General features: G+C 35.7%; 2 protein-coding genes and 1 long non-coding RNA gene across 5 annotated transcripts in view; all 3 read right to left on the reverse strand.

Annotated features, from left to right (window-relative positions):
• LOC126855264 (uncharacterized) overlaps positions 1-840 on the reverse strand; it is a 29796-nt gene extending 28956 nt beyond the window's left edge. Inside the window, exon 1 of the long non-coding RNA XR_007688214.1 lies at positions 339-840. This is a non-coding gene — a long non-coding RNA (uncharacterized LOC126855264). The remainder of the gene's footprint in view (positions 1-338) is intronic.
• Positions 841-1497: 657 nt separating this feature from the next.
• On the reverse strand, positions 1498-15611 carry LOC126855219 (insulin receptor substrate 1). Of its 3 annotated transcripts, XM_050602663.1 has the most exons (9): positions 11641-15611; positions 9918-10063; positions 9327-9741; positions 7752-8096; positions 6673-7088; positions 5969-6384; positions 5265-5658; positions 4929-5172; positions 1498-4803 (listed from the first exon to the last, which is right to left on the reverse strand). In XM_050602663.1, exons 1-9 carry the CDS (start codon positions 12023-12025, stop codon positions 3848-3850), a joined length of 3717 nt encoding a protein of 1238 aa, XP_050458620.1. In that variant the 5' UTR covers positions 12026-15611; the 3' UTR covers positions 1498-3847. The 3 variants fall into 3 exon arrangements, with proteins under 3 accessions (XP_050458620.1, XP_050458622.1, XP_050458621.1); XM_050602665.1 differs by lacking the exon at positions 7752-8096 and having other exon boundaries at positions 9360-9741; positions 11641-15610; XM_050602664.1 differs by lacking the exon at positions 7752-8096 and having other exon boundaries at positions 11641-15609.
• Positions 15612-16927: 1316 nt separating this feature from the next.
• On the reverse strand, positions 16928-25117 carry LOC126855223 (piwi-like protein Ago3). The gene is made up of 12 exons (XM_050602675.1): positions 24816-25117; positions 22136-22494; positions 21889-22056; positions 21395-21593; positions 20983-21296; positions 20611-20878; positions 20164-20517; positions 19824-20077; positions 19165-19315; positions 18881-19081; positions 18602-18793; positions 16928-18489 (listed from the first exon to the last, which is right to left on the reverse strand). The coding sequence occupies exons 2-12, from the start codon at positions 22459-22461 to the stop codon at positions 18151-18153; spliced, it is 2766 nt and encodes a 921-aa protein (XP_050458632.1). The 5' UTR covers positions 22462-22494; positions 24816-25117; the 3' UTR covers positions 16928-18150.
• Between the last annotated feature and the right edge of the window lie 24 nt (positions 25118-25141).

Below are 25141 nucleotides of genomic sequence, written 5' to 3' on the forward strand. Positions count from 1 at the left end.
AGATCCAAATTTTATGTAGCAGCCAAAAATAATTAATATTTCAAAAAATTTCTATTGACCCTTTATGAAAAATATTTATTAATTTCACGTTGAATAGTTTGCTATTTTTATTCTCGCATCTCTGATTGATTAGTAATAAAAATTAAATGCGATAATGAAAGATAATAAATTACACACACATACATCGGCGAAAAATTATTTATCTTGATATAATAGTTTTCATAAATTTTTCATATTTCATATCAAAAGTTAAAAAAAAAAATTAACTGTCAAATATAATTAATATATGAATTGGAAAATAGTATTCAAAATAATAATTGGTATTTAATTATATATACATTACTGATCTAATAATTTTCTTTCTTGAGTAACTTGAGTATTTCTGTAATTATACTATATATTTAGGGCCATCGCACAAACTCTTCCATAACACGTTACGTTAAATACTGATTAACCTAGATTTGTGCGTAAACTTAAACTTTAGTCAATGTACAAAGAAAATCGTAAAGTAGTGATGCTTTTGTTACGTTATGATTCTTTGTTGCTGCGTTGACTAAAGTTTAAAGCTCATTCTACAATGGCAGTAACAAGGCTATAGAATAGATATTAACACTGTTTTTTTGAGTGATTTTAAGACCGGGTGTAACAAAATGGGCGAATTCCATTTCGCACTTCCTACTGCTTTACTCTTATTGCCTACTGTCATTGTACAATGGGCTTAAGATTACGTACAAATCTAAGATTACGGTCAGTATTTAATGTAATGTAACGCGTTACGGAAGAGCTTGTGCGATGGTCCATATTATACTTCTTACTTTGACCGTTACATTTCCTGAGAGAGCGTTAACGTACAGTGGGCGGGTTTGGAGATAATTAAAGAACGCAACATTACCGACCGTTTTGGATGCACTGAAGATAACTAAACGACTTTATCTACTTATACATAGACACTGTTTTATCGTCGAAATTGTTCACTGTAATTCAAATTTACTTAAAAATAAATGTCTGCCATATTTGAACAAACTACTTTGAATTACTTTATTTGTTATATATTTATTATATATTTCTATAAAAATGAATAAAATGTATAAATAAAAAATTTTTTGTGAAAAACATTCCGTTTTAGAATAAATTGTAATATTATTTATATACATCATATAAAAAAAATAATCATTGCTGTAAGAAAATTCTTATAAATGAAAAAATAAAAAAATTTGTTATTAATCAATAAATATATACAAATTTTTTTACACAAGGTAATTATAAAACTCTCGCTTTAATTTAACAAAAGTGTCTTGTAAATTCGCAAATGTTAATATAATCCAACCAGTTTGCTCTTCAAGTCTTTTTTCGTTTTGTTAAAAAATTAATTATAATTATAAAATAATTTAAATTAAAATTATTAAAAATTTACAATCTGTATAAATTTCTTTAGAGATTATAATCGTATTTTACAAGATATTTCTGTTACAAGGTATCAGAAAATTGAAACGACAGTTTATATTGCGAGTTTATTAATTATTAATATTATTATACTTAATATATTTATAACATATATATGTATGTGTGTGTACATATATGTATATATACACGCGTATCCGACACGTACACCTTCACATGCATGCATAAAAAGACTCGCATCACGCACGCACGCACGCACTCTCAACTCGAAATTTGTCGAGATATGCATGTATATACACAAGACACCCTGTACGTTACGATACAACCGCAATATGTTTAAATAAGATACATGCAAAGAATTGTATATTAGCTCAAACAAGATAAGCCGTACTATCGATAGAGGTTGATTCGTCATACGTAGGCATCTTTATATCAGTTTTTTCCTCATTCTTCTAGATTATCTTTCTTTGTACCGTGCCGGCACACCGCTCGGTTGTACCGTCTTTCACAGAATATCCTGTAGAACGAATATGCATATATGTATACGAGCGACTGTATGTATGTATGTCTGTACGCAATCGAATCGGCCTTCTTTCGAGAAAGCCGCTCCGATCCTTCATAATTTATATGAAAAGCGTAATAACACATGTATACTGCATTGTGTACGGAACACCTATTTTTGTCTGCAATACGAATTCTGAGATGTCGATCTAATATTGGCGAGTAACATTCCTTCACGAGTAAACTGTCGAATTAAATCCGGCTTAGAAGAGACGAGCAACGAGGTGATAGATACTTCGTTGATCGATCTCTTTCTTATTTTCTCTCTCGCTTTGCAGAATCTCATTCAATTCGCAGTTTCGTTACATAAAACAACTCCGTCACACGTTTCACTTTCAGTGTGTGTATGTGTGTGTACTTATGTTTCTGGTAGTGTACTGTTACACCACCGTATTCTATGCGATTTATTCTTCTAAAGCTTACGATAACTCAATTTCATTAAAATGTCTTCAACTAGCGCAGCTGATATCGACGAGTTAATCGCAACGTCTAAAAGCAAGGGGAGAAAGGGGGGAGGAGTTGGCGTCATATGTGAATTTTTCTTACTCTTCACAAAAGAAGACCAACGAGTCCCGCCATTATGCATACACTGCGTAATAATATAGAGGCTTAGAACAATTTTCGAATTTTATAAAAATTGCAAATTCACGATATATCTTCACGATTTTTTTCTTACGTCTAGAAACTTTGCAGATTCCGTCATTTACTTCTCATTGAATGTTCAAATATTTTGGATAGAGATAAAACATTTAAAATAGAAGATGATAATCTTTCTTATACCACACACAGAAGGCGCAAACGGAAGAGAGAGTTTACACATATGTATGAGTATTTTTTAAATTAAAAACAATTCACGAATTCAGTATTCGACAGTCTGTAACCAATAGAGAATGTTAGAATACAAGTAAATATGAACATGTTGTACAAACTATACTGCATAGATTTCAAAAAATTGAGAATTTGATAGAATTTACAATGCGCAAATAAAACATATATTACTAAAATTTGTAAACATACTGAGAAGTGATAGAATTTATATTATATTTAAGAGAATCCCAAAACAATAAATATAAATAAATTTCGTCGTCACATAATATTAGGAAAAATTATTATAAATACTAGTTAAACTATATATATCGTAAAAAGGAACTGACTCCTATACGTATTTGGTTTGTCAGCATTTGAAATATATAATACAAAACAGAATAAATTTTGATAGAGAGATAACATGCAAATCTATACCAACAAAATTAAAATTTAATAAGTTTATACATTTTTACACAAGTTCGCGGTTTTCGCTTAATTAAGATAATATATCTAACATCGAGAAATTTTTTGACAAAAAAAAATACTAATTATTTATTTAACTGTGAATAAAAGATAACGTTCCCATAATTTACTCTTTTCTTCTATTAATATTTTGCCGACATTTTAATATCAGAAATAACATACATATGAATAGATTTTGAGAATTCTCACTCTCTCTCTTCGGAATCAGCGATAAAAGTATATATTTTCTTGCCTACATTAAAAAATTTCATATTAGTCCGATAAAATACGATATTAATGCAGTACAACCAGAACTATAGGTACCAACAATGCTTTTTTTCCAAACGATTTAAAATAGGCTGCCAATCTCCATAAAAGACCGGCGAGGAGTGTAGTGTTGCGTTAGGCTCTGGAGAAAAAGAAATGAATTATATATACAGTTTCTATACGGTTCCCCGGCGACTTGTTCGTTAGACCAACTTAACTAATGTCAAAATTGATCTATTATACCCTGCCTACTCGTTGCTATCGTGGGGAACACAAGAGGCGTTGGCCAAGCCACCACGTCGCGTTTTGTGCGATACATGCAAAACATGCGTGAAAGAATAACTGCATTTTAGCTCTGTCTCAGTTTTGCGAAATCAATCTCGGCGTAGGTGAAATTCTCCTGCGTGGACGCCGGCGATACGGGCGTCGGATTACCAATCTCTGGTAGATCGAGATGAGCGTAATGCAGAATCGTCGCGCCCGGTTGAAGCTTCTCGTATCCCTCACTGTCCAACGGACTCGGCGTAGGCGTGGGCGTAGACGTGGGTGTAGATGAGGGAGTCTCTTCAATAAATTTGGGCGAGGATGGTTTCGGCTGTTGCACAGTCGACGGCTTGAAACCCGTCAAAGTAGGGCTGGTGTTTGGCGAGGCCGTGACGAGACGCGGTTTCGACACCGTTAAATCCGAAAGTTTTTTTGTTATGTTACCGAACATACCGAATTCCGTGTGCGCTGGTATAGCGTTTTTTCCTATAGAACTCGGCAGCTTCTCGTTATTGGTATTCGACTTCAATGTCTCCATTGATGGAGTAGAATATGACGTGGAAAGCGATATTGAAGAATTTATCGTCTTTGCGGATTCCAACACCGCGTAATCATTGTTTTTATTTTGTTTAGAAACGTCCGTCGTGGAGAACTCGTCGCTCTTTTTTGTGAAAGGTTTCACGGGTGATTGAGGACTGTTCAGAGAAAAGGGAAAAATTGTGGCCGATGAACCTGTCGGCGTTGCTCGCGGTGGTGAAGCCGGTGTGCTCGCTAGACTTTCAGACATCGGGCTTCCATTCAAAGGTAAAAAGCTAGGGGTTTTCGATGGCTTACTACCCGCCTGAATTGCGATCGGTTGCGATCGCGATTTCTCCTTACGACTGCCCGTCCGCGTTTTACGATTATTCCGATTGTTTGCACCCATGCTCATATTTATATAGTCTTGATCTAAGGTCGGTCTAGATTTAAAAGACATGTCGACATATCCCTCCGGAGGACGCCTCGGTTGCGGAAGATCTACCGGTGCCGTTCTTGTGCTACCTAAACATTCGTCGTAATTTTTACAATTAATATTTATTTTCTTTCTTTTATTCTGAGGTATAATACAATGTTATAAATAATAATTTTTTCGTAATAAAGAAATTTAATTTATAGCGTGGACTTACCTGGTGGTCCATTTGTATGATAGATATCCTCTTGTATAGGCGATGATATTTGCTTCGGACTCGCGTCCGCCGAATGCACCCAATCTTCTGTCGTACCGTCCATTTTCATATAAGGTCCCTCCGCTTCCTCCACTGGCTTTAAAGTTGTAATTATAGGTTTATGAGCAAAAGCTAACGATGATATATGCATGTGGCTATGATTGTGGTTGGCAGTGATTGTATTATTATTGTTATTGCGATTGATCTGAAAAAAAAAAAAAGATATCTTTGTGTTACTGTACACAGCTAAATACGATAATTTTATCGGCAAAAAGGAAATATCGATGTATTGACTACCTTATTTATGCCACTCATATCGACGTATGGGGCAGTGGTTGTCGATATGGGAGCTTGTCCGGGCGACATGTCGACATAGGAACTAGTATCAGTGGCAGTAGAGTACGATTGTGGCTGCGACTGAGACTGAGAACAGGATGACGGCGGCGAGGAGACAGCGGTTGGAACATTGGATTTCGTAAAATCTAATTCCATGAGATCTTCCATTCGTGAATTGTGTCCCCAGGAGCTCGATAACAACGGTGCGGAGCTTGACTTCGAGTTCGAGCTATCCGAACCTGCTGGTAACGGCGCGGTGATTATATTGGCCAGTCTCCCAATCTCAGGCCTCTTGGAACGACTACCTACAGAAAACGCTCGCACTCTATTGGTGTCTTGCGGAGTGATATCCAATCTGTATATAAAAAAAACATAAAATGTTACATTTTTTCTCGATTTCTAATCAATGCACCTATAGAATATTTAAAGCTTATTTTTTTTTTATTTAAATTTAATAAGTCTGCCTTTTATTAAACACTCGATACATTATCTCAAATCACTATATATTTCAATATACGCAATACATGTATCCTCAAACATCACATACAAATTTCCCAAAATTTCCCACGTTTGATGTCTCACCCAATAATATATACCATACACAGTTGAAGTATTTTAAATGAGTACTTGATTATATAAATCTTAAATGTGAAGCTCGTACGTACCTGTTTTTACGATGCCTGTTCGCCTGTTCCGGTCTAGATCCAACAGAATAAGCTCTAGTCGGTCTGGCTTGCAGATCCTCCCCGGGTGTCAGAAAGCTGGTCACCTTGTCCAAATGATATTCAGAAAATCGCAGGTCCGTGCTAGGAGTGCCGGACGTGACGGAACAGCTGCTGCCGTCGTTCTGCGACATATCGTCCGGAAAGTGACCGTTGTGACTATTTACAGGATCCATATCGACATAACCGTCGTCACCGACTGGCGCCATCGGCACGTAACCTTCCACGTTGCTCTCTTCTACGAGGGATGATCCACGAGAATGCGAATGGATCGTCGTTGCTGGACTCATGGGCATGTACGCACCACCGCGGCCGGGACTCGAACCACAAGGACTGTACATTTCACTCTGATAGGAACTCTGCGACCAAGATCATAAGTTAGAGATACTCGTTGACCCCCATCCAGAAAAGTGAAAACTATTTCATTTCAGTTAAATATTTTGATTTTTTATTTAGAGATAATTAGAGATAAGTCGGATAAAGATAAAAATTGTATTTATTTGTGTATTGCTCATATTTTTTCATCAATTATTTCATCATCATAAAAAAATCTACTTTTATTCGAAAAAAATCAAATTTTATTACAGCAATACAAAATAAAAAATGGCTTATACTTGATTGACAAGCGGTTATGTACAAACACTCACCTGAGAGGGCGAATGAGATTTAAAGTTTGGCGAGTATTTCAAATGCGGATGTGTCGTCGACCAATAGATGTAATCGTCGCCCTTCTTGTCAAGGATCACGGGCTCGTCAGGGGTCAACGAGTGCCCGTATCGTGAAACGGTGCCCTCTTCCAGGATATTCTCACCGCAATCATCCATGGAGGGCGACGATCCGGCTGAGTCCGATGAGCATACATCGGAACCGGGACTGATGGGCATTGAAGCGACCGGCGGAGAGTACGATGTACGTCCGCACATGGAATGTGGTCGCGGAACATGAGGAATGGCATGAGTTCCACGGAGATTATTCAATCCCGTAACCGTAGCCATCGGTTGTCCTTCGCTGTTGGTGCGAGCTCTTGACGGCAAGCTGTCGCATCGTTCGCGTCCAGTGTTACCTGTAAATGTATTTGTCAATATCTCCTAGCGGTAACTCGCTCGTGTGCACGTCTAGTAGAAAAAAAAAAAGAAGAAGCCAAGTTTCATCGTCCCAGCATAGCAGCGATAATTAGTTTTTCATATGTTTACATGTATAAATTATTATATGGCACACATATCGAAAGATTGTTTACTGTTAAATATAATATGTATTTTCTCGAGAATCAAGCAATCGATAGAGATCACGTAATCATCTCATTAAATATCTCGCATTCGTAGAACTGTGATGTGAAAATTGGTGAAGAGCACACCAGAAAAAATTATAATTAGTTTCCGCGGCGATTGACACCCAAGTATTAACAATATTGCGCATCCATATAAAATGTATCCATTCTTTTTAAATTTCGATAATGTGAACAAATAGAAAATGCAAACCAAAGCTTTGTAAATATATCGTGCATTTAATAGCATGCCACCACAGCAAACTGTTCAATCGTAAATATTACTGCAAGTTTATATTAAATAAATTTAACATCAATCGGATCGGATTTTATACATCTTGAAAATATTGCGGGGAAAGGATCAAAAAAACGGAAAGAGCATAACAAGCATTACAGGAACATCGAGGAATTCAAACAAACTCGGCTCGATTATAAACAAATATGACGGAACGAAATACATACACCGTAAAACGGATCTTTTAGATGGTTGCGTTTGACTGATAATAACAGCAGCTAAGGGCAGCGACAGGGTTCTCTGATGGGATATTGTCGCGGTTGTGGTCGTCGCGGTGATGGTGATGGTGGTGTTGATGGTGGTGGTGGTGATGGTAGTGGTAGTTGCGGTGATGGTAGTGGTAGTGACAGTAGTGATCGCGTTTGTTGTTGCTGCTGTTGTGACATGAGCGGATTGGGAATTATTGACGGAATGAGGATGACTCGCTACCGAATGACGACGTCTAGCGGTACCGCCACTGTTGGCATTAGTCGTCGCGTGCCCAGTAGTCCAAGCCCCGGTACCAGCAACGGCTGCAAACCATACACCTCTCACTATCATACAACTATCTGTTTTGTCTTACGCGCATCTCGCGCCACATCTCTCGACGAATACATTTATGTTAATCGCATGTTAAGCGCATGAATCTTTTGTATTTCACGCAAAGACACATTCTATTTAAAAAACTTCCTGTTAAACGCGTGATTTTAATATGTTGAATTGCAATAAAACACATGTCGATAACATCAAAAAATGATAATAAACACTGATTGAGTTCCCTATCTTTCTTTCTTCATTATTTCAACAAGTTGTTATATACATTATTTATGATATTTGATACATCAATTAATTTACAAATTCCAGATAACTCATGGATTATATTAATCATGTTATTTACATCATAAAGCTGACACTCAGAGAACAATAATTATTGTGTATGTTGACCCAGACTTTCCTTTTTAATATATTATTGCATTTATATAAAAATTTATATACAATTGATTTCACAATTTCAATATAGATGCAAAATCTAAATATATCAAAACTATATATAGAAATGCAATAACTAAGTCTTTGGTTCTATACTTCATAAAATAAAAAGCCAAAGAAAAATCAATGGAATGTTTACACATTCTTACGTATCCTCTTTCCCATTCAAAAATTCATAGAACGTGAAAAGAGGAAAGCAGATAGCTACTATGATAGAGAACAGATTTGTATTGGTGAAGGTATTCCGAGATTGATCATGGTGTATAGGAAAGTAGAAAGTAGATCTAATCTTGCAACAGTTCGACTTGCTCTTTCTGTGTCGTCTATAAACCCCGTAAATTCACTTATGTTAATCTGAAGCCGAGCTCTTTGTGTATGTACAATGTGACAAGATTCACCCGATTCTTCATATAATTTAACATGTACATGTATACAGTTGTGGTAATAATAATGTGTTAAGAATTGTATATGAAATCAATGTTTGAATAAAACTTACTCGTAAAAAAGATTTATAGATAAATGCGAATAACTACTATTCAAACAATCTAAAAGCTATTACTCTTTGATGAAATCTTACTTATAAATGGACGTATAATGATTAATGTTTTTCAAGTAACATACATAAAAGTCACATGATAAATATAAATAAGTAGTAAAATATAAATAAGTAGTAAAAGAAATTCTTTATAATGACCAATAACCCACACATCCTGGTATAAATCACACTGGTATATGTACAAGAAAAACGGAGTCACACAAAAATCACAGCTTACCCATAGGCGAATAGTTACAAGCGAATTTCTGACCCGTATGTCGTCGTTGGAGAACGGATATAGGCTTGCTAGCTTCATTGGCGGAGGAACTTCTCTGACGAGGTTCCATCTCATTATCTTTGTCCTTGTCCTTGTTATCTTTCTCCTTATTATCCTTCTCCTTGTTTTCCTTGTCCTTGTTATCCTTGTCCTTGTTATCCTTGTCCTTGTTATCCTTGTCCTTGTTTTCTAATAACCTTAACTTCCATCTTGTCTTAGAAGTCTTCATTGCGGTCGTTATTACATCGTTCATGTTTAACGCGATATTGTTATCCTCGACTGCCATCCAGAATTCACCATCTCCGGTTACAGCGGATCGGCCAACTTCTATGTAGAATATATCATCCGCAAATCCACATCGTCTAATGTAATTTAGCTGCAAAGAAAACGAGTCTTTAATTCAGAAATTTCCTTAATCTCGACATCAACATTCAATTCATATTCATTGAAATTCATATGAAAAGAAATAAAAACAGGGGCCTATAATATACGTAAGCCTTAGTTTATAATAATCATAATATACTCCTCTATAACCATTTTGTATTAACTTACAGAAATCTCAATAGAGTCAGAGTCCTCCTGTGCCCCGATCTTCACTAAACTTAAAGTTTGATCGGTGAGGCATAATCTGTAGGGTCCATGAATATTCTTCCGTGCCCCTAGACCTTTCTTCTGCATTGTAACTTGCCATATGTGTTCTGCAAAAAACAATAATGAAATGCAGTTAATCCTGTTCTAATGTCACATTATACAAATAACATGTAGACTTGATATTCTATCAATTATTTTATTTTAATAAATTAATACGTATATAATAGGCATGAAATTCTAATTAATGTATATAAAACTTCAATTCTATTCAAAACTTCAATTTTATCTCTTTTTAACTTCCCTTATTACAAATTATTATCGTACAAGAAGCTTTAGGACAACTGATTGTGAGTCAAATTTGTGAAATTTGATTGTGATTCGCAGAAATAAATTACTAATACTTGTAGCAAAAGAAAAATTATTTTTAATTCATATATGTTATTACAATTCTCTGCTCAAAATTCTTTTTCTTTTTATTCTGTTGTCATCGACAATGGACTTTATAAATTTTGTAATATATTTTAATCTTGCAATCATAATAAGTATCTTTGTGCAATGAACAAATGTTCAATTCATATTATATATATATATATATATATATATACATATATACATATATATATATATATATATATATATATATATATATATATATATATATAAATCATATTATATAAACATATTTAGTAAATAATATTCAAAAAAATATCTATATAAAAAATAATATAAAATTATTCCAATTTAATTTACATTTGTATGACGAATGAAGAAAATTAAATAATCAAAATAATTAATAAATTTTTTATGCTAAAATTAAAGTTGCAATAATATAATAATAATGCAATATAAAACAAATACATTTTGTATTTAATTTCTCGTTGTTGCCCTGTTCTTTGTCTTTGCTAAAAACGTAACACAAACAATTGCCAATTTTATTTTTATTCCAAGGTTGTAAAAATTGTTCGAAATATGAAAGTCAGAAACAGAGAAAACAATAAAATATTTCTTTATTGTACTCCATACATTTATCTCCGTGTATTTTTATACCAATTTAGATTTCTCACGAAAGCTTACACAACATTGTCTGCAGCGTCAACATTACATGTATAAACAAACGTGTAGATTCTCCTCAAAGACGCTAATTAAAAGAGAAACTCGCATTCTTGAGCATGTCGATCGAAAAGATAAAAAATCCAAGAATTCCAAAGTCGTCGATTCACTCTGTCGGACGTAAACAAACAAACGCGCACACGTGCGACTTGACATAGCTACGATTCTCGTCGCTACAGGTCTCTACACCGGTCGATATAGGTAAGTGCGCAATAATCTCCCTCGTCACCGCTAAAAATTGATTACCGTCCGCGGAAGACAAGAAGGGATTCATATTTTTTCCCAATATGCGTAACGCATTTTTATGTAAAAATTTATATACGCATTTATGCGATTTAAAAATTCGTGTTCTCAAATAAAAATTTATTTATAGTATTTATTTATTTATTATACATTATATTTATTTAATTAAAAATATCTTCTAAATAAAATTCATAAAAAACGCGCATATTATTGGCTCATTGATAACACTCGAGTGCGATGTGACATTTCACTGACTGCTGGTACACACGCGGATCTCGCATGAATTTTTCATTCGGGCGGGAATTGTAGGAAAAATGCGTGAGAAACTTACCGAATGTAGGCCGTGGCTGCTCCCCGTCGGGCACGTCCCCGCTCTGTAGCCGCAGCATCGCCCCGAGCCACTCGTCCAGTTCCTTCTCACTATCGAGGATGAGACAAAAGCACTCGTCCTTAGTATACAGGGCAATCACGTGCTTGTGCTTGGTGTCACCGCGTTTGTTGATGTTAAAGCAGCTGTGCAGCAGTATACTGCGCTTCGGTGTTTGCCTGTTGTCAAACTTCTTCTTGGTATCGTAATACTCGAGGCAGGCGAGATGTCCAGGGGCCTCGCCGCGCAGGACAAAGTACTTCTTCTTCATCGTCTTGAGTTTCTTCAAGTGGCCACAGAGGATCACGGGCCCGCCCGAAAGCGGCGCCGGGCCCTTGATCGAATACATGGTTGGCGCGACAATGATGATCGTCGTCGGTTACGAAGGGATCTTTTTCGGGTACACGACAAGCCGGGGATCCTTCGTATCTGTTTATCATTCACATGGCATCGTTCCCGCAAGCTTCTCGCTGCCACGTCCTTTCTCCTTGTGCATGCGAGTCGAGTCGCGCGAACGCGATCTCGTTTACTGCGAGAGAGAGCGATCAGAAACACGTGCGCGAACTCAGAGAGAAACCGCGCAGAGATTCATCTCGAGAGGCGTACGAACTCGCGGCAAACGTCCTTTTCTTCTCTCCTCCTCTATCTTTCGATCGACGCCACTGCGACACAACGCGGTCCGCACACTTTCGCGGGCAAACAACAATCCAACCGTCAACGTGTCAACGCCTCCAGCCTTCTACTGCACCAAACCCACGGTGATGTTGTTTCCCCGCCGACACGGGAGACACTATTTTTCTTCTTGTCGATCACCGCGCATCACGATGACGACGAGGACAGTCACGACGGGAGCGGTCTTGGCGTCCTCAGCGCACTTAGCACGAGCACGTTTCGGGACGTAAATAAGCGACGATGCGCACAAGCAACAGCACCACTGCCGTCGCACCACCGCCGGTGCATGTGCACTTGACGACGTTTGCCTGAGGGCGTGCTTCGGCGGGCGGGTGGCGTGCGTCGTTTCGCGCTTCTCTCTTTCTCTCTCACTTTTCCTTTTTTTTCCTCTTTCCTTCGGCGCGGACGTCCACCTCACGTCTCGTAGATAGGTTAGGAGAAACGATAACAATAACAACGGCGAATGCCACGCGAGAGAAACGGCGACGAAAACAACACAACACACGCTCGATCTTTCCCGCTTCTCTATCTTTCTCTCTCTCTCTCTCTTCCTTCCTTCGTCGACGTTGAGAAACCAAGTAGGGGAGATCTCGCGATCAGCGTCGAACGCGCCCGATGACTCCGAGATGTCGCGACGGCACTCTCTCACTCTCGTTTTGCACTCCCTCCCTTAGTCTATGTTACTCTCTCTCTCTCTCTTTCTTTATGTCTCGGCACGCCTCGAATCCACCTGTCACGCGCGGTTTCGTCTAATTTCGCCCGCCGCGACGCGCTGAGAGAGCTGCTCGCGCGCACCAACTGTCCGAGGCTCCAACGAGACGTAACCGCTCTCTCGCACGCGTTCCACGCGTGAGAATAAAATTCGCGAATGGTACTGATCTCGCCCGATCGGGTGGAGGAATTGCGATGCGGACGATCCGAATCGTCCGCCACGAGGTGCGGCTGCAAGCGAATAAACGGGAGAGTCTCCTCTGCACCTGTTTATCTCTCTCTCTCCGAATAACACGATTTACTGCGTGGTCCACGACGGTGACGTGTATACACAAAAGTGCGCGCATGCACATACGGGACGCACATACACATACGCGCATCCGCGGAGCGACAGAGACAGAGACGATGGATAAATAGATGGATGGATGGATGGATGGATGGATGGATGGATGGATGGATGGATGGATGGATGGATGGATGGATGGATGGATGGATGGATGGATGGATGGATGGATGGATGGATGGATGGATGGATGGCCAACGAACCAGACAGACGGACAGACGGACGAAGAGCGCAATACGCGGGCTAGCGCGCGCGCGTGCACGGCTCACACAGGACAGGAGGGGAAGGGGCAAAAGAGGCACCGCTGGTAGCAGCGAGGAAAAGGAAGGAGGGAGAGGGAAGAGGGAAGAGGGATTCACAACGAGGCGTGTTCTCTCTCTGGTCGTGAGCAAGCGCGCGCGTCCCGATCGCGACGACGTTTCGAGGAAAAAACCTGCGACGGACAGACAAACGGTGGCGCGTGGATGGGCGTCTCGGCCCAAAATTTCGTCCCTAATCTGGCCGCACGTGTTCTCTCGATAAATAGGCTACTGCCAAGGACAGCGCGGCTTCTTTCTCTCTCTCTCTTGTCTGCTCGCACGTCGTACGCCTCCTTTTTTTTTCATGCGCAATAGGCGGCGGGACCCCGACGTCAAAACAACCGCGGCGGCGGCATTCCAGGTCGATGCGGGGAGACGCGGCGGCTCCCCCTCCCCTCTTCCCTCGCGCGTTCACCGCTAACGTCGCTGCTGTGACTGGCTCTTCCCGCAGCAGCTGCTGATGCTGCTGCTGCTTCCGTTTCTGTCTTCCGTCGGAGAAGGAAAACACACTCGGGTATTACGCGCGATTATCGACGCACTGCTTTATCGCCGGGTTGCCTAGGGTCTCTTCGTTGTTCGTTCGGAAATGCCCGACCGTAAATCACATCCGGGAAGGCATCGAATGCAGAAACAAGGACCTTGCTTGCTTCCTTCCTTTCCTCCTTTCCTTCTCCTCCACGCCTGGTGTCCTACGCGTGCACGATAATTTATCGTTCCCGTACTTAACAGGGATACCGTACACTGTACGTTTTTTTATATTCCAGTGCGAGCGATCGCTTGCGGCGACGTTTTCGTCATCGTCGTCGCTCTCTCGCGATCGCGACGCAATTCGACTCGCGTGAATTTTACGTCCCCACGCGCGAAGAACGTGGCGGACGGTATTCCAGCAAAAAGGTGATGTCTCGGCCACGATACACAGCACACACTCGCGCGCGACACTTTTCTCTTTCTCTTTCTCTTTCTCTCTCTCTCTCTCTCTCTCTTCTTTGCTCGCCGCGCGAGTTCACGCCTTGCCAGCCGAACAGACGATCGTGTCTATCTTGTAAAGGTCATGTGTACGGCGAGCTCCGCAGTTGTAAACAAGATGTACGCAGGCGCCGAGCACGCGCGCGCGCGCGCTCGCTCGAATGACGGCGAGAAGTCCGATCCGATATGCGCGCGACATATACGCTCCACTCTACGGCCTCTACGCGATTGTAAATACGCGAGCGGGAGCGAGTGGCGGTGGCGCGCGCGACGCGTGCAATGGCGTAACGACTATCGTGTCAACGGACGCCCCGCGAGCCGCAATGCGGAAGGATCTCAGGACGCAAATATACGTAAAAACCACCTTCCCCCCAGGGGACGCTCTCTCTTCGATGTTCATCATCGTCTTTACGTAATTTGCGCGCGAGACGGATTATGACTTATGACGTGTCTCGCGTCACGCGCGTTTCAGATAAGGCTCGGAGAGGCGATGAAGGAGAGAGAACGCGCGACGAAATCCGGAATAATGTTTCCTCGTGACGAATTGGCTCAATTGAATCGTCCATCGACGACACGCGCGTCTCGCGAACCCGAAATAAGATCCGACTTCCCAAGAGCGCGCACGATGTTTACCAATGTTTTACTCCAGTATGCGTATTAATCCTTCGCCGAGGGGTAAAGGGGAAAACGAGGCGATGTGTTGGTGTGTGGGGACCGTCGAGTGCCTCCGAATACAGTTCTTTTTTAAGGGTTAGGGTATACTCTGCGAGGAATGCGCGATCAAAGTACGCGACACAGTCGAGATGTTACAAATACCAAAATGTGCAATCCGATATCTTCGGAGTCGACTTGTTTATAAAGTATATTGCATTCGAGGAATCGGTGTTTTTTGATCTCATACGAACGAACGATTGAATTGTATAGATAAATTATAGGGATATTTAAAAGGGAAATATATTTTTACATCTTATTATTTATAAAATTTTATCTTAATATATAATATATATATGATATATATATATATCATATTACATTATATATATATATATATATATATATATATATATATATATATATATATATATAATGTAATTTCCTCAATGCTTATTGATGTGTGAAAATTCTATTCTTTTTATAAAAATTTTATATAACTATAATAAATACTAATTTTAAAATACTGTCATATTGTTTACTGAGATTCTGTTTTTATTTCGATTTCTAAAAAAAAATGTATCAAACTATAATGGACTTTGACTAATGCTTAATTAAATAATTGATGAATAATGCATAATAGCAATCTTGTTATATTCACTGTTATAAAAACTTCAATTAACAAATGTGTGGAAAGTTTCATAATTTAAGAAAATGCTTGAAACTTTCAGATTTTTAAAGCTAAAATTTAAATTCTTTCTTCAATGAAATGTATGTTTGATACATTTTTGTTGCATGACACATCTCTTTCTCTCTCTCTTTCTCCCTCTAAAATGTGTATTCAAATTTCAAAATTTTCAACAATTTAATTTCATTAGAATATATATGATTATACAATTTTTTATACAAATATTGAATGTAAAAAAATGAGAATATTGAAATATATCTTATATGAAAAATTATATAATGTGAATTATATATATGAATATCTTTATTGTCTTTTTTCTTAAATGAACCTTGTATGTTAATAAAGTTAATTCTATTTTTTTCAAGACATTGTAACAATCACACATCAAACTATAAAAAAATTCTATTCCACACTTTCCATTCAGTCATTAACATTTTTTCAACAGAGCAATTTAATTCATGGTCTCATGAATAAATATTCTTGCTGCAATTAAAAATAATATTTCTTATCACTTTTAAATTAGGTGTTTAAAACTAATTAAGAAGTTTGTTTATAAGACTAAAAACAGTAGGTAAAATTTAAAAATAATAGTTGAATTAATGCTAAAAAAATATTTAGATATGTCATTTTGAGCACGTTAGTAAATAGTGCTAATATAAGTATAATAAAAGAATTAGTTACATAGAAAATATGCGAAAAGTGCACATTTCTCTTTTTTAAGTATATAAAACTGCCATGTTAATATAACATGAGAGTATTTCATAGGAATATTGCTAGAAAATGTTACATTGTTCTTTTAAAAAGTGTGTACACACAAAATACATTCAAAATATTGAATTATGAATGAAAATTTAATACTTCTTACAATTAAAAAAAAAACAAAAAAAACCATTTTTATTATTATAGTATTGAAAAGAAATTTATTTCAATCTCTCAGTATATATTTATATTTGGCACCCATTAAGTATAAACATGCAAAATTTTCTTTATAGTTATATATAAAAAAAAAAACAATTATCTCAAACTTTTTGCATGCTAAAAATATGTAATCAACTCTAAAAATAATCTTTGGAAATTACATTAAATATACATTTACTTAGATTAAAATAAAACAATAACAATAGTAGCAATGATAACAATAATTATATTGTTAATTTATAATATCCTACATCTTATCTTTTAAAAAATTTATAACCTAAGAAATAAAAAAGAAGAAAGAGATTAAATCAGTTAATTAAACTCTCTCACAGATATAGGTCATTATTTATTAGTCTTTATTTTAATACTGATAATTTTTCAATAATATTTTGGCAAAGTTTTAACAAGACTATGAAAATAAATAGAAAATAAAAAGCCAGATCTTGCGAGTATTGTGACTACGTTCTATTTGATTATCGCAACGCTTACGAGTTCATCGATCTTTATTTAACTTTCGATTGAACAAGGATGAAATAATTTTACACACACACGCACATAAATGCGGTATGTGATGTTGAGATCGTCAAATGAAAGTGTATTATATAAGTATGAAGTCCAACAAAAACGAATATAAATATTTTATCACCTATGAAATACTTTTTGTCTTATTTTAGTCTCTTTGCATATAAAAAAATAAATGAAAGTTGAAAATTCAAATGTACACTAGCTATATATATGCTATAGCTAAAAGAGATATATTGTTTAAGAGAATCATTGCAAAATTTGCATTGATATTTACCCGAGTGCCAAATGCACAAGTTACTTTCCGGGTTAATACAATGCAAATGTTACTTTGTATACCAGTTGTACTCTAATTGACTGCGTATAAAAAAAAATAAAAATAAAATATCTACAAAGAGACATATGTCCCAAGTGCATTGTTTATAATATACTTGGTAATAGTCTCCTCTGTTATATTGTTTCTTCAATCATAATTTTTAATTACTCTTTACTTTATATGCAATACTTTTGCTAAATTGTCATACACGATCGATGATTGACATAAACTTTGGTATAGAGAAACATAATCAAATAATTCATATATATCTTATCGTTGTATCTTAAATATTCTCCTATAGATATGCTTGTACTCAATTTAAGGAGAAACAAAAGAGAAAGAAAAATTTAGAGCAAAAAATGAAAAAATAACAGATTAGGCAAGAAAGTTATAGATAGAACAAGATATCCGAGAGGGAATAGTGCGGTTCGGCTTGAATATTTTGACCGACTAGATATACAAGCTTGTGCGCATATTGACAAGGAGCGGGTACGCGAATCGTACCAGGCCAATTGTAATACAAATGACAAAATTTATACGTGAGTCGTTGCATGTGATCAGTCTCCAGATTGGACGAATCATGAATAACAATATAGTGAGTAGGTGTTACCGTACCCTGTCGTACACTTTGCGGCACGAGGAAGAAATCATAATAGTTTCTTCTCGTTACGAACGAATCGACGACGGTACCCGCTGCGGGATTCTCTAAGCCCCGCGGATTTCCTCTCTAAAAATTAAAAATGTCAGCTTGCGTCAATCGTCAAAATATTAATTGTTAAACTTATCATTAATGCGCAACACATGTTTCGTGATCGTATCAAGTAAATCATAATACTCACATCTCTGATGAACAATCGTGTATTGATACGTTTTTGAACGATTATTACACTAAGTTGCGGCTTATAATTTGGCGCAATGCGGTTGAACGTCATCATTAGTTGCTTTACTTCATATTTTTCGACATAATCTAGATCACCATCGCCGACTCCATCGCGATATATAATTATACGCTCCGGATTACACCCATTATGCTAAACACATTTTGTATAACATTCATCATTTTAACAAATTGATATAAAGACTTTAATATTCAAAAGATACATAATTAACATAATTACCTTTTGATATGCATTGATAGCTGAGATAAGGCACACTTGTAGCATATCCACCAACTCTTGCTTAGAAGCTTGCATACAGATTCTACTATGCCATTTGGTTAATTGAGTATCTAAACTTGCGACAAATCCTGCAACACTCTTCTTCGCACCTCCTCCTACACCAGCATGATAGACATCTATACCACACACCATGCAATTTTTCTGTTCCAAATAACATTAAGAATCAAACAAAAAAAATAGCTATCTGAATAAAAATGTATGATAAAGTAAGTTTTTCTACATACCAATGGCATGTTTACAGTCCAAAGTGCGCCTCCTAGTTTACAATTGATTTGAAGTGCAATCTTTTCTGTAACACTTTTCAATTTTGGAGGCTTGGAAATTGTTTTTCCGATGATAACTTGCGACGGTACGGCTCTTTGCACACAACATAGTCTGTAAGTATAACAGACTAGTAAAACATATTTTTTCCCTTTAGACTTTTAGACTGTTTTCAATCATCATTGCACAAACAAATGAATATTTCAACATATAATGCTTTCCACATATAATAAATACATTACGTTTTGTTCAATATAAAACTCGTATATACAATAATAACAAAATTAGGCTCAAAGTATTAACAATACAAGAAAACTGATAAATAAGAAGGCGCTATAATTAGCGCGCAAATTGTTTTGCTGTTTAATTTCATTAACCAAAAAATATCGAATACATATATATTTATACATATAATACATATATAGTCGAAAACATATATATTTACTAAAGTATACTTGTTAATAAAATCAAACAAAATTTGCTCATTAATTACCTCGCTTTGGCTCTTATTTGATAATTTCCTTATCTAATATCTTATATATAATATTGTATATTTGTACAAAAAAAGATAAAAATAAAATCATTAGAGTAATAAAAAAAGATAAAAGAGCAATCGACTTACTTTTTGACAGCAGAATATCGATCAGTACGATTGGTCGGAAATACAACAACTACTAATTCAACAGCGTCGTTGATGCTGTTTTGAATTTCTCGCAGATAAGTTTCAGTTCTATCATCTTTTAGAACAATCTTTCGTGGATTTTTGTTAATCCGCATTCCGATTGCTCCTACAATCTTGTTCAGCATCTCTAAGAAATCTTTTACACAAGTATCATCTCTTGTAAAATATATAATATGCCAATTGTTCAAATTGGGCTGAAACACAAAATGTTTATTCTTACAAAATCATTCACTAAGTACTCTAATTTTTCAATTCTTCATTATTTCTTTAATATACTTACAGCACGTAATACAGGATTTTTTATCACTGCAGCATTCCAATCACCAGGTTTATCATCCGTCAATTGGCATGTTTTGTTATGCCCGAAATGTATCAACTCAGGATCAAGGCGTCTTCCAGTAAATTGAACTATGTCATTATTTAAACGTAAACCCCATTCTGATAATAATTCTTGGGTAACCTTATTCTTTTCTACCTCTTCTACAAATCGCCTAATCACACTCCTACGATGATCGGGCGACGATTTCGTAATTGCACTCAAATCTCTCATTATATAGTGGTTGGAGCGGATACTATCTGTGAGACCCGCAGCATAACTCAATTCCGGTACCAGAAGAATTATTCTTTCCTGCTTCTATCGTATTCAAACGATTTTTGGCAAAGTGACATATCAACAGATATTATATCAATAGTAGAGTAAGCAGTGAAAATGCATAAAATGACGAACCTCGCCGGTCGATGTTCTAATCGTGCCACGATGCACTAAAAGCGGTTGCGTTTTGTCTACAATCTCTATGTTCCAATGTATTTTGTAATAATCGATTAGAGATATTTCCTGGTCATTTCTGGAGAATTTATATTCTGGTGTTTTATCCCATGCAATATCATCTATACGATACGTCTTATTATTGTATCGTGTTAATACGCTCGTACCAACTATCTCGTTTATTATAGCATCTTTATAATCGCGCTGTCCTTTACGAGCAATCTCAGTTCTACAAAGCAATTGCACAGAATAAATTTAGTTTATTAAATTATTAAATTATGACTTTATATATGTGATTTAATAATGTTGGGACGAATTATATGACAATCTTACATTAAATCTCGAATAGTTTCTGTCCGCATTACTCGATGTTTAGAATCTAAACAGAGCTTTAAGCCACCCTCATATTCGTTTATGGCAGTCACATAACCAGGCCATATTTCTAATCGATGTTGATTCAGTTTTTGCGCGCTATTCGGATTAAAATTTTGTCGACCAATACGAATTAAACTAAGTGCACGCATGATACGATTAATCAAAACGTTGAAGAACTGTACATTTTCATTCATCGATTGTTTCTTTTTAAAAATGATTGTAAGAGTTATTCGCGATCCATCCATTGGGTGTTCCGAATAATAGTTTGTGACCTGAAAGGTTTGACAATTGTGCATTATACAATATAAAGCATATATTATATTTTATAACTTTAATCATAAGATAAAATTAGATAACATTTTAAACTCACATCTTGTGGCAGTTTTGTTGGTAAGTAAAGTATCATCCCATCAAATGTTCTTGTTCGTCCTAAACTAGTGGAATGTTGAGCAAGCAATTTACGACGTAATCCTATCGAATCTATATCTGGACTGTATTTAACCTCATATTGAAACAATCCTTTTCCAGGATCTAATTTCAGATCTATATAATTGGCAAATATTTCTATTCTAAAAAAGAAAATTTTTGCTATTATTAAATTATAATAATATATCCATCCATTAATATACATAATAGTTTCTCAATACAATTTTATTTATATAATTAAAAATTAAATCAATATTATATATTCCAAATAAGGATCATGTTATTAATTTTTTAAATTTGGCTATCTAGTTTAAGACGTACATCCAACTAAAATTTAAAAAGTTTTCTACGTAGATTGAAGATGTGTATTAGGTGTATGAATATGTGTATATATGATGTAGATGCAATTATTTCTAAAAATTAAAAATAATAAATTACTTTGTTCCACTTTTGCCTTGTCGACATATTGGCGCGGTATCTTCGGAAGGATGTACGTCGGATGTGGATGGACTGTCATATACCGAAATATCAGACAATTTTCCTAAAACACCTGCAGAATGTGTCCTTTCAATAGACATACTTGGTCGTGTGCCTGATTCACCAGAACTAAAAAGCGTACAGTTGTTTAGTAGTAAATTTGCATTTATAAATGTAATCCAGATATTATATAATTTTTTACACTTACCTCTGTCTCTTTATCAAAGAACTTAGGAGAGAAGCGCGTCCCATTGCTAGTGTAGGTTGTCCTCTGCCCTCTAATCCTTTGCTTATACTCATAGATTTTAACAAACTAGGTAATTGAGCACGTCCGCGACCTACACTAACATTTGAGGCAAATGAGGTTTGAGATGCCTCAAATGATCTGGTCTGTTCATTAGAAGAAAAACTAGGTGTTTCTACAGAATGGGACAGTGTTTCAGACCGAGCATGTTCTGCTTGTGTTTTCTGCTTCATCATTTGCAACAATAGGGAACCATGTCCTTTCCCATTAAATTTTTTATTATCATCCATTTTTGCTTGAACTATATGTATGTCTTTTGCAATCTGTAAAATAAATATACTATGATATTTATTAAAAAACATATTTAAACTGTCACTACTATCACATATACAGAAGAGAATAGTTGATTTTTTGAATATTTTGTTTTATTCTATATTTATTTTAAAATAACTAGAAAAACTTTTGCATATAAATAATTTTTACAAAAACATATAATTTAATATGTATGAAAAATTTCTAATTGTGATTAACATTATTTCATTGTATCTATTAAATAAATATTGAAATGCAATATACACTTTTCCCAAATAACCAATGCAAACATATAAATTAATTAACTTTAAAATATTGATCATGAAGATTTGTACTGAAGTTTTACTCAATATTCAGATAAAATAAAATAAAATAGTCCAAAAATGTGAAAGTTTTACGATATGAAACAATATATCTTGGTTATATTGGAAAAATCTAAATGTTAAAATAGCGTTGATTGATTAATTACACACAATATAAAAAAAACAAAGATATTTTTTGTCCTGGCTAATCAAACTATACTCGATGAGTATATTTTCGAACACCTTAGTAACCTTTGAATGAAATATTAAAACCACTTAAGATGATCTTGAATATAAGAATTTAACAATAAATACAGCCTATATGTAGAATAAAACATATCTTCATGAATTAATCACATATACATGATATCATATGTATAATGTTACACTTTTTAATATTTATATCATAATTATGATGCTGAAATTTTCAATATTTCCGATTGATTCTATCATTTTTGAGCAAAAGAAATCTCAAATAATCAGAAAGAAATCGGATAATGTCCAACTTGAATTTAAGAATCTCTAAAGTGAACATTGTCATAACTTCAACATTCTCACAGAGATGTAATCTGATATTTTTGATTATACATATCTTCCCTTAAAATTCTTAGGAAGGACGTGTCTAAAATGCATTTTATTTTCTATGTAATTTTTATTTTCTATTTTCTGGATCGCTGGCTCAATTAGAATTAAAAAGAAAGGAAGGCAAGTATGACATCATTTTCTGTGTCAGCATGTGAAGAGTGTCCTATGGTTTTCTCAATGCACTTCCATCGCTAAATCTTATCAGTAGCGATAAATATATGTACAGTAAACACAAGTAAAATTACGTAAATTCTCGCTTCTAATATCGTGATTTATATATATATATATATATATATATATATATATATATATATATATGTAATAAAAAACAAGAAACTTTAATATTAAAAACTTCTAATTAATTGCGAATTCTATTGTCAGTAAGAGTTAAAAGAATGTCAATAGTTTAAATTTGATTAAACGATCATCGGCCACGATAACTTTTTTTAAAGATTTTATATAGGGTTTTAGCTGAACTGGCTGCACTAATTCAGAGTTTATCTTTTTCTTTCCATATTGGTAAGAAAAAGATAAACTCTGAATTAATGCAGCCAGTTCAGCTAAAACGAACAGACTCATAGAAACAGGAAAGTAGAATATGAAAAACTAATGTTAAAAAAGAGAATGTGTGTCGTGTAAAAGCAATAGGTATCTTTTAAAATAAAAAAAAAAAATAAAAAAAAAACAAGAAAAAGAAGAAAAAGAAAAAATGTTTGTGGATATGAACCATTAAAACTAAAATATAGGAACGAATATAACTATATGTATCTGATAAGTTTGCATGGAATGTTTTCACTCATAGAAAAAAATATTGTATATACATAGATTCATACAAAAGCAACTTTTTTCCAACTTGTAGATCATCAAAAATTGTGCATTAATGGAAAGATTTTAATACTATTTTGTTCAGATCATTCTTTGAAAACATGATGTATATGTTACTAAATGTATGAGAATTTATTACAAAACTTTCATGGTATCATGATGTATAATTTAATATTAAAAAAGCAATAATGCTTTTTTTCTTTTAATATACAAATAAAGCACACATTTTCATGCCCATAAAAACAATTTTTTTTACTCTATATACACGGGCAAAAAACAGAATGTCATACTACTATATATCTTTATATGGCTTTACTTATAATTCGCAACAAAGGATCGTTAAAAAATGTTCGGCTTCAATGCGATGAAAAAATGTATGAAAATAAAAAAAAAAACTGCTGAAAATATGAGTAGTTATATCTTCGTTGTAGAATCCTTGAAGACGGGTTGAATGCCGCGCGTGAATTCTGTTTTTATCAAAAAAGAATACGGTCGGAGATAAAAATCTCGAACATGGTGGATCGTTAACCTCTAGCGCAGGTTAGCGCAGGTTAGTGCAGGTTCTCGCAGGAATATGAACACAAGCAACACACGTACGAGGAAAGAAAAGGATTATTTACTTGAGAATTTTCGGTAACCGACGATTTCCTTCCGAGGATACTGCACTCTCCTTTATACGACTTCCGCGTCCACTACGAGACGGAAGACGGAGTGACGGAGTACTACAATACTACAGTTACAGTATACATTACGCGGCACGAGCCAAGAGTCAAGTAACAAGCCAAGCCGTCCACATCCACAATCCACGGCCTGTAGTGATGCGCGATTTTAGCCCCGTGTCACACTGCGCATTGAACGCGGTCGAATTCAAATTACGAATCATTGACCGCCCAATCAAAGCAAAGTAGCTTGGTTACTAAAAAATTTATAATTTCATTGGTGCAAA

The sequence above is a fragment of the Cataglyphis hispanica genome, chromosome 15 (assembly GCF_021464435.1).
Source record: "Cataglyphis hispanica isolate Lineage 1 chromosome 15, ULB_Chis1_1.0, whole genome shotgun sequence".
NCBI classification, from domain to species: domain Eukaryota; kingdom Metazoa; phylum Arthropoda; class Insecta; order Hymenoptera; family Formicidae; genus Cataglyphis; species Cataglyphis hispanica.